This window comes from Pinus tabuliformis, chromosome 7, assembly GCF_031772625.1.
Source record: "Pinus tabuliformis cultivar Carrire ecotype Pingquan chromosome 7, CPIR1, whole genome shotgun sequence".
NCBI lineage: Eukaryota > Viridiplantae > Streptophyta > Pinopsida > Pinales > Pinaceae > Pinus > Pinus tabuliformis.
Genome location: NC_142293.1, coordinates 1,551,153,368 through 1,551,163,918, shown reverse-complemented (window position 1 = coordinate 1,551,163,918; position 10,551 = coordinate 1,551,153,368). Strand labels below are relative to the sequence as shown.

The window sequence follows — 10,551 nt, the reverse complement described above, 5'->3', positions numbered from 1 at the left end:
AACCATTTTCAAACATGGCCATCCAAGGTCTCCATGGTTAAGCATTGTCAACCATGGCCATCCACTGTCAACATGGGCAATTATTATCTATCACAAGAAACTATGGTTCACCATGTCCAAATATGTCAAACCATGTTCACCCATGGACAACATGGTCAAACCAAGGTCACCATGCCCAACTAGAGTTAGCCATGGTCAACCATCATCAAACTATGATCAAACATGTATAACCATGGTCAACTATGGTCAACCATTGTTAATCATAATCTATCTTAATCAAGTATGGTGCAAAGTGATGGGCAACATTGTTAAACATGGTCAACCATAGTCAACATGGGAATCACGATTAGCCATGATTAACCACAATCATCTATGTGTAAACATTGACAACCTTGATCAACCATGTACACCCATAGTTAGCTACATGTTGACCATAGTTAACCATGTTTGACAAAGCTCAATTATGGTCAAACATGGTAAAAGAACTCATCCATGGTCATACATGATTAAACATAGTCAAACATTGTCACTCATTATTAGACATGTTCAACCATAGGTTTAGTTAGCCACAGTCAACCATGATCAACCATGGTCATCATTGGTCAACCATAGTCAACAACAAGCCATGCTCTAAAAGAACTCATCCATGGTTAAACTCTATCAAACATTGTCACTCATTATCACCCATGTCACCCATGTTCAACTATAGGGAACCTTAGCCATAGTCAACCATGGTCAACTATGATCAACCACAATCATCTTTGGTCAACCATAGTCAACAACAAGCCATGCTCTTGACACTCCTCATGGATGGTCAAACATGGTCAACGAAGGTCTTAGTTGAACATGGTCAACTATGGCCATCCATTCTCAACATGGGCAACCATAATCTATCATAGAAAACTATGGTCAACAATGGCCAAATTTGTCAAACCGTGTTCACAACCATCATCAACCATGATCAAACATGGGCAACCATGGTCAACTATGGTCATCCATTGTCATTCATAATCTAACATAGTTAAGTATAGTTTTATGTTGACATGCATGATCATCCATAATCAACTATGTGTTGACCCTAAAAATCATTCTTAACCATATCTTGAACAAACTAGCCATAGTCAACCATAGTCAACAATTGTCTACTAATCTTCCCCATGCACAAGGACTACCAACTATCACAACTATATTATTAACTAAAGTTGATATACCCGCTGCAATTTCCAGATTTTACATGCCAATACACTTATGAAAATGATGGTAGTTGGCATTTATCAACCATATTTAATAATATAATATAATTGTTGTAGCTTGTACATAAATTAAAGATATCCACAAACCTAGTCATTCTGCTAATTAATTTACTTTTGTGATTTTGGGAAAAAATTGATATAAAAAGAAATAAACCATTTAAAAAAATTTAAACATAAATATCTTTAAACAGTTTAAAAATTTAAACATGAATGTCTCAATTGGTATTATATATACGGTCAAAAAATACATTTAATGATACTTTATAAGTGAAGTATATGAAAAGATCTTTATTTTTTCTCACACTTCAAAGAATCATGTCAGAACATAAATGGTAACTATGGCTGGTCCTTATTAAGATGTTTATTAATCCAGATAATACACATTTTAAGTTTTTGATACCTTAAAAGGTGAAAAAGTTAATTTGCATTTTTTTCCCTTAAAATTGAAAAACTTCTGTTAATGGAAAATGGGACTCCTCCTGTTAATGGAAAATGGTATTCCGTTTTATACATTGAATTTTGAATAGCCGCCCATGAGATCCCGACGTCTAATTTCCAATCTAATTTTAGAGTACAGAATTGTCTTTATGCCATATTTATTGTATAGACAATTCATAATTTTAGCATCCCTGTTTCCGTTCCACCTGCAGTGTAACGACCTGCAGCTTCGCTGATGAACGACCGCAACTGGGTGGAAATATGTTATGCACAGAGAGGTTGGGCGAGCTAGTTATATGCGTGGGAGACATGATTTAGGAGTGGAGGCCGACCAACAAACGAAGGCAAGCCGACCATGGTTGAGGGCGTTTGAAGGATGGCCGACAAACGTTTAAGTGTGTTTGCGATGGCATATGAGGGCGTGGACAGGTCGGCTAGGTAGCCACGACCTTGCCTTGCCACTCGTATATATCACATGCGAGTTGGAGTCATTTGGATCCATCATCTTCGCTCATCCAAAAGGAGAAGTGCGTGGGTTAAGAGGTAGCTGCAGCAGATAACGGGAAGTCGCAGCAAGGTAATGCGCCCAACCTTGGGCGAGGCTACACGGGGAGAAAACGCGCTGTCTTGACTTGGGTGAGGGCGCGGGCAGAGGTCGCCCGCCGAACGAAGAAGAAGGGCGTGCACGGGTGTGTGGCGCCCGGTTTATGCGACGGAGTGCCCGACAGTGAAACGTGGGTGGGCGCCCAGTTTATGCGACGAAGTGCCCGACAGTGAAGCGTGGGTGGGCGCCCAGTTTGTGCAATGACTTGGCACGGGTTCTTGGGTGACTCGAGTGAGTGCCCACCCGTCGTGCAAGTGTGCATGGTGTGACTTTTGATGAAGTGTTGAGATTGTGAACGGAGGTGTGTCTCGGGCAAAGGCACCTGTGTGTGGCGACTTGGAGGCGCGCCCAAGTTGGGCAAACAACACGATCGTGCGACGAGGTGAACGAAGGGTTGGTGAGTCGTGCGGAGGCGCCGACGAGCTGGGCAACCGAGTTTGCCGAAGTTGTGAAAATTGGCTAAGTGTAAATTTGGGGTTTCCCAAGATTTAACTTGTAAAGCTTTGTAACATTGAAGATTGTATAATATATTGATTCGGGCAGATTCATATTGTAGGGAGTTGCCCCTCCCTTTATACTGTTGTGAATTTCTATTGTATAATGCTGTTTATGTGAATGTTATGGGGTTTCACTTGTATAAAGGAACACATTAATAATACTTGGTTGCGAAACACAAACTAAGTAGGAAAAGTGGAATGTTAGGCGTAGTCTACAATCATAAGTATTGGTAAAAAGAAAACGATTGGTAGTGCCGCACCTCGCTATAAGCAGTTGAAAGACTACCGCAGGTGTAAGGGCATGACGGGTGGTATCAGAGCTCAGTTGGAGCTGGTGTTAAAGCAGGGTTGCTCGTGACGAAGCGCAGGTGTGGGTACACTTGGAAGCTTGACAGTTGATGACAGTGGAAGCAGGTACTTGCAGGTGAAGGAAGCTAGTTTCACATACAAGTGGAACAAGGGCCGGTTCATGGTTGCAGGGAACTTGGTGAAGCTGGTGAATGGTGAAACAAGTTTAGCAGAGGTGAAGCATCGTGCTTGGACCAAGCTGAATGACAAGGCATGGCAGGTTTGGAAGAATGCGTAGGGAAGCTCTTGCTTACCTTATACAGGTTGAAGTGGATGAAAGAAGAGAATCCCCAGATTCGAGAGAAGCTTGAAGTCTTGGAAAAAAATGTTGAAGACGAACTTCTTCAACTTCGTTGGACAATGGGGAAAGATGAAGTTGCAGATTATGCTGACAAGGAAGAGGAAGCCGTGATGTTTGAGGATGTTGCAGATGTGACAACGATGGAGGATGAACTTGAGATCGTTCAAGTTGGACCAGGATCGTGCAGTTTGCAGACATGGATGGATGAGGACACTCCTATGGAGGAGCCTCATGATGATGATGAAGTAAGTATTGATACTTGTGGTTCACTTGAGCATTTGGTAGATGAATCGTATGCAGGGAAGGGCAAAATCAGTTTGCTGATGTTGGGGAGGATCTTACCATGGATGTCTATGATGAGACCTTGTATGGAGAAGCAAGGATTGTTGACTATTGCAGGACTTGTTGGGGTTGTTTGTGACCTTATGGTACAAGGTACAAAGGCCCGTGATAAGGGTGGAACATGATGATCATTGTGAAGGATTGGGTCATGCTTTAGCCACATGGAGAATTGGCTAAGTGCCCGGCATGACTCATGGACAGATTGAAGGGCACACACTTGAGGTATGATGATGCTTGGGTGGACTTGTCATGGCCGAGACCAAGAGATAGTCTTGGTGGAACCTTTAGTGGGGGAGCTATGATGGAAGGGACTCATGATGATGATATGGTTGGGTGACTGAGTTCACTAGACCGAAGATTGCGGACTTGGATGAGGATGACCGATTGTTGTGATGGGTCTACTTGGTTGGATTACATGGGCAACTTAGTCATTGACATCAGGTTGGAGACATGGGGCATGGCAGTCTTATGCAGGAACATTATGCAGGAGCACTTGTAGAGGTGTCACTTATGGGCATCCAATGAGAAGTGTCAAGGCAGGGATGTTGTGCAGGTGGATTTGCTGGTGTGACATGGAGATGTTTTACTCATGAGCCGATGGAGATGTTGTGCACTCTTGTACAACAAGGCCATGGACTTGGATGGAGTTGTGAGTAGACGATGGAGCATTCCTACTACATGGAGAGTTGAGGCATCTTGCAGAGACCTTTGGGCCGAGACTTGTATGCTTGCTGAGATGTTGGTTGGAGATGACTCATGGAGCTCATGATGACATGAGGTTGTGACTTTTAGGGACTTCATATATGGTGGACTTGGAGGATCTGATACATTGAGGAGCTGAGGTCAGAGACTTTGATGCAGGATGGGGTGCATACTTTCGAGTACATGTATGGGAATGGCTTGAAAGAGTGACTTGATGTGGAGGATCAATATGAGACACTTTGGAGTGATGGAGTTACGACGATGATGATGCCTTGGTGGCAACACTTGGGCATGGGTTGAGCCGAGACTTAACCACTTTTGGCACATGGGAGCTGATTGATCTATGATCATGGGCAGCACATGGATAGATGAGATACCTAATATACTTGTTTCTATGGTAGACTTGAGGGATGGCACATTGCAGATATGATGGAGGTTGTTTCATGGACCTGGATGTGGCACATCGAGAGTTGGAGTTTGATGAGATGATCTCTTCACTTTGAGGAGATGGATGTTTTATGGATGATGATGTTGGATAGAAAACATCATGGACATCATGTTGCAGATGAGATGAGGACTACTTCATGGACCTGAGCATGGCTTACTTGTATGGAGATGGATTCTTGATCGAGTTGAGAATGTGACGGGATGTTCTGAGAAGCGATTGATGGTGGCATGATGATGTTCACTCTCATGGTTTGAGCGGGACAGTTGGACTGATCACTCGACTAGTTCAAACATGGGGTCCGAAAGTGTACAGAGATGTGTTAGCATTTGTTGGAGTATCATGGCAGTAGTTCACATGAGGACAACACATGATGAGGTCGACACGACAGGTTGCAGGAAGCATGTAGCTTGGATGGAAGGACCAGCCTTCCACGATGGAGAGCAGCATGTAGAGATTGCGTCGAGATGGTTGATGGTCATGGATTGAGATGATTTCCGATGTGTGACATACCGATGAGGTGTATACCTTGGTATGGTGATCTTGGTGACAGATGGTTGCCGGGACGAGACATGATGGAGACAGTGGTTCTACATATGATGCAGAGATGTTGCAGTATGTGGAGGAGTTGACATCATGGATGAGACAGACATTGTTGATCTTGGTGGATGGCTACCAGGATGGTATGTTGTTGAGGACGACAACGATTTCAGGTGGAGGAGGATGTAACGACCTGCAGCTCCGCTGATGAACGACTGCGACCAGGTGGAGATCGCGCGCGGGTGAAAGATCGTTCGAACAGCATAAAGTGCGAACTCTAACTTGTGCGAAGACATTGTGGAAATATGTTATGCGCAGAGAGGTTGGGCGAGCTAGTTATATGTGTGGGAGACATGATTTAGGAGTGGAGGCCGACCATGGTTGAGAGCGTTTGAAGGATGGCCGATGAACGTTTAAGTGTGTTTGCAATGGCGTATGAGGGCGTGGGCAGGTCGGCTAGGTAGCCACGACCTTGCCCTGCCACTCGTATATATCACATGCGAGTTGGAGTCATTTGGAATTTTCATCTTCGCTCATCCAAAAGGAGAAGTGCGTGGGTTAAGAGGTAGCCGCAGCAGATAAGGGGAAGTCGCAGCAAGGTAATGCGCCCAACCTTGGGCGAGGCTACACGAGGAGAAAACACGTTGTCTTGACTTGGGTGAGGGCGCAGGCAGAGGTCGCCCGCCGAACGAAGAAGAAGGGCATGCACGGGTGTGTGGCGCTCGATTTATGCAACAGAGTGCCCGACGGTGAAACGTGGGTGGGTGCCCGGTTTGTGCAACGACTTGGCACGGGTTCTTGGGTGACTCGGGTGAGCGTTCGCCCGTCGTGCAAGTCTGCACGGTGTGACTTTTGATGAAGTTTTGAGATTGTGAACGGAGGTGTGTCTCGGGCAGAGGTGCCCGTGTGTGGCGACTTGGAGGTGCGCCCAAGTTGGGCAAACAACACGATCATGTGACAAGGTGAACGAAGGGTTGGTGAGTCGTGCGGCGACCGTGCGGAGGCGCCGACAAGCTGGGCAACCGAGTTTGTCGAAGTTGTGAAAATTGGCTAAGTGTAAATTTGGGGTTTCTCAAGATTTAACTTGTAAAGCTTTGTAACATTGAAGATTGTATAATATATTGATTCAAACAGATTCATATTGCAGGGAGTTGCCCCTCCCTTTATACTGTTGTGAATTTCTATTGTATAATGCTGTTTATGTGAATGTTATGGGCTTTCACTTGTATAAAGGAACATATTAATAATACTTGGTTGCGAAACACAAACTAAGTAGGAAAAGTGGAATGTTAGGCGTAGTCTACAATCGTAAGTATTGGTAAAAAGAAAATGATTGGTAGTGCCGCACCTCGCTATAAGCGGTTGAAAGACTATCGTAGGTGTAGAGGCGTGACATGCAGGGTGCTTAACCTTTTTCCAGTCATTAAGTACAACTAATTGAGACGAAAATTTCAGTTGTTTTATTCAACTGACTTGAAAAAAATCCGACCCGTGGCATTACTCTGAAACTTCTCCCAGCCATTTTCTTTCACGCGTCATTACTTTATCATTTTACACATGAAAATCATGATATAAAAGTAATGTTATAAATGAAAAATCATTATAAAAGATTACATCATAAAATTTGGTTTTATTGTTTTTAGGTTACATGGTTTAAAACAAAATTGACAGCGAAAAAGTAGAGAAAGGGCCAAAACGTGAAAGGCAACTCCTTGACAATAATGAATTATTGTCAAGGAGTTGCCTTTCACGTTTTGGCCCTTTCTGTGTTACATAGTTAAATTGACAGCGAAAAAGTTTTAAACTATGTAACGGGCCAAAACGTGAAAGGCAACTCCTTGACCATTGATTTTTCATTTATAACATTACTTTTATATCATGATTTTCATGTGGCAAATGCGCATCAACGTCTTTGACCCGTTACTTCTTTCATGGTTGACCTTATAGACCCATCTATTGAGATCGGTAGAAGCCAAGGCGCTTATAATCATTGTCACCACAGGCAAGCCTCAGAACATTATCCGCCTTGAAATCCCACATCTGCTATTTCTCTGGCCCAACAGTCTGTAACTTGGTGCAGCCTTTTCTCCCTATTTTCGGTTGTGCGTTCGATTCATTGGTTTTAGCTGGGTATTTATAACTTTGTTTTCATGGCATCTCTGAAATTCAAGGTCACCCGAAAGCCGGCGGTCCTCGTCGCTCCTTCCCTCCCTACTCCGAGAGAAATCCTATACCTTTCCAATATTGATGATCAAGGGACTCTGAGATTTCATAGTACCGGCTTTCAGTTCTATCGGTTCGACCCGTCTAGGAAGGGCGACGATCCCGCCAGAGTTATCCGTGAAGGGCTGGCGAAGGTTTTGGTGTGGTACTATCCTTACACTGGAAGGCTGATAGATGCGCCCGACGGTAAGCTCCTGGTGGAGTGCACGGGTGAAGGGGTTTTGTTTGTGGAAGCTGATGCCGACGTTGCTCTCGAGGAGTTCGGAGACCTCTACCCACCCTTCCCCTGCCGGGATGATCTGTTGAACAACGTACCGGGCTCTGTAACTATTACAAACTCTCCTGTTCTTCACATTCAGGTTAATTAATCATGCATGATAAACTTAATTCATGTTATTGTTCATTGTTATGCTCGTAGGGTTGTTGAGTGTAGATTTAGAGAATATTTCAAAATTTTCAATTTATATAAAAATGTTGATTATTAGAAAAGAGAGTTATATAAAGATATTAACAGTCAGGTTGATTGTAGATTTGGAAAATATTTCAAAATTTGTAATTCATATAAAAATATTGATCATTAAGAAAGAAAGTTATATAAAGATATTGATAAATCAAAAAATAAATCATTTTTCTTTGATATCAAATTTCAAATATAGTAATATTTTAAAATCCTGACTCCTCTAGATTATTGATTCTGAAATATTTTTAAAATCTACTAAAAAAAACCTAGAAAACAACTAACTGTTTGTAAATATATGTGTGATAATGATGTTTCAGGTGACGCGGCTGAGATGCGGAGGGTTCATATTGGCGACGTCTCTGAATCACACCCTGAGTGACGCCATTGGCTACGTTCAGTTCATGCAAGCTCTCTCCGAAATGGTTAAGGGGGCAGCCAGGCCTTCGATTCTACCGGTCTGGAAAAGAGAAATCCTCCGACCCCGGCCGAATCCTGCAATTAAATTCCCGCACTACGCATATGATCAAATCGATTGCAAGGATGGCCAGATGGTGAACATGAACGATATGGCAGAAATATCTTTTTTTTTCGGGCAAAAGGAGATCGAGTTGCTTAAGAGACAAGCAGTCGAACAAGGTGTTGAAATCTAATTTCAACGCTGCCGTATGCTTTCAACGCAGCTGCCAGAAAACGTTAAGTAAACCTCGCCGGAAAGCTCTCGGGTTGATTTCAGGCAGAAGGAATAATCCGGCAAGGAGCTCCGAGAAAATATGGAGCTGACGCGTGCTTGACCCCTGACGTAACGCAACGTAAGAATCTCGGGGGTTAATGTTCAGCACTTGTTGGCCTTCCGATATCATTTTCGCCGTTCGATTTGCTCCACTCCTTTTAGCCGTTGATTGATTAAACCTGCACACGGGCCTACATCAAATTAAAACTCATGCGTGGAGTAAAAGACTTATGGGTTGACCGCCGTATGAAAGAATTTAATGAATTTATGTGTTGTTCGTAGTTTTTAGGTAGATGCTTTTAATATAAGTATGGGCACGTATAATATATGTTTTTTATATATTTTTTTTATACGGCATGTATTAAAAAAAGGTCGTATGTAATAATTTTATGTTTTGAGTGTGTTGACCTTTTTTATGGATGTACTGCACATGGTTGGAAACAGAGTGTTTTTACAGCAGCGTAAAATAAAGAATGATGGAGTAGTAAAAGAAAAACACACAGCAGTGTGTAAAATGAGAAGAACCAGGTGATGTAATTTTTGGAATAGCAAAAACCATGTGTGGTTTTGCACAGCAGTGCAGAAAGGAAATGGTGGAGCGATTTTTGTAACTCTGTGTAAATTTCTTTTCACAGCAGTAAACTTATGTAAATCTTTTTATTACAGCAGTAAGTTGTTTTTCACACCAGTGAATATAAAAAGGATTTTACAGTGGTAAATCTTTGCATCAGGTTTTAATGAATAGAATGTTCTTATGGTGGTGAAATACTCTGTCTCTCAGTGAATTTTTTTAAGTCTTCTTCTGCACAAAAGATCCTGAAAGGGTAGAAACAGAGCTTGCCTCTGTGTGTTTGTTTATTTGGTTTTTGGTATTTTCCCCATGTAAAAATACCCAACAGTGGTATCAGAGCAGGTTTAGGCTCTTTAAAGAAGTTAAAGAAGCTGAAGGGAGAAGGTTGTTGCTGCAGCAAAACTTCTCAGGCAGATAGAAGACTCAGACAACAAAGGATTCAGGTATTCTTCATAGCTATCTTGTTTGTTATTGAAGAGACAGTCAGTGTTTTAAATACACAGTCAAGGAATGGCCAGCACAAGCACTGGTATGGGTTTGTTTAACACCCAGCTCCCACAGTTTAATGGGAAAAACTATGACTACTGGGCAATAACCATGACAGCCCTGTTTGCCTCTCAAGACTTATGGGAAATAGTTGAGGAAGGTTTTGAAGAACCAGCAGATGAAATTGAGTTCAATGCATTAACTCAGGGAGAGAAGGATCTGCTGAAGAGCAATAGGAAGAAGGATTCGAAAGCCCGTATGTTGTTGTATCTAGCAGTAGACCAAAGTGTGTTTCCAAGGTTAGCAGCAGCTAAGACAGCAAATGAAGCATGGCAAACCCTCAAGACAGCCTATCAAGGCATGGAGAGAGTGAAGACAGCAAAGCTACAATTGCTGAGAAAGGACTTTGAGAATCTGAAAATGAAAGAGTCAGACAACATTGAATCATTCTTCACTCATGTGATTGGAGTAATCACACAAATGAGAACTCATGGAGAAACCATTGAAGATAGAAGGATTGTGGAGAAAATATTAAGGGTCTTACCCTCAAAGTTTGATGCAATAGTCACCACCATCGAAGAGACAAAGGATCTCTCAAGTTATTCAGTTGA

At 42.6% G+C, this 10,551-nt stretch overlaps 1 protein-coding gene across 1 annotated transcript; it reads left to right on the top strand.

Moving 5' to 3' along the window:
• Positions 1–7,505: 7,505 nt before the first annotated feature.
• On the top strand, positions 7,506–8,803 carry LOC149253828 (benzyl alcohol O-benzoyltransferase-like). The gene is made up of 2 exons (XM_089454601.1): positions 7,506–8,052; positions 8,471–8,803. Exons 1-2 carry the CDS (start codon positions 7,621–7,623, stop codon positions 8,801–8,803), a joined length of 765 nt encoding a protein of 254 aa, XP_089310727.1. The 5' UTR covers positions 7,506–7,620.
• The last annotated feature ends 1,748 nt before the right edge of the window (positions 8,804–10,551 follow it).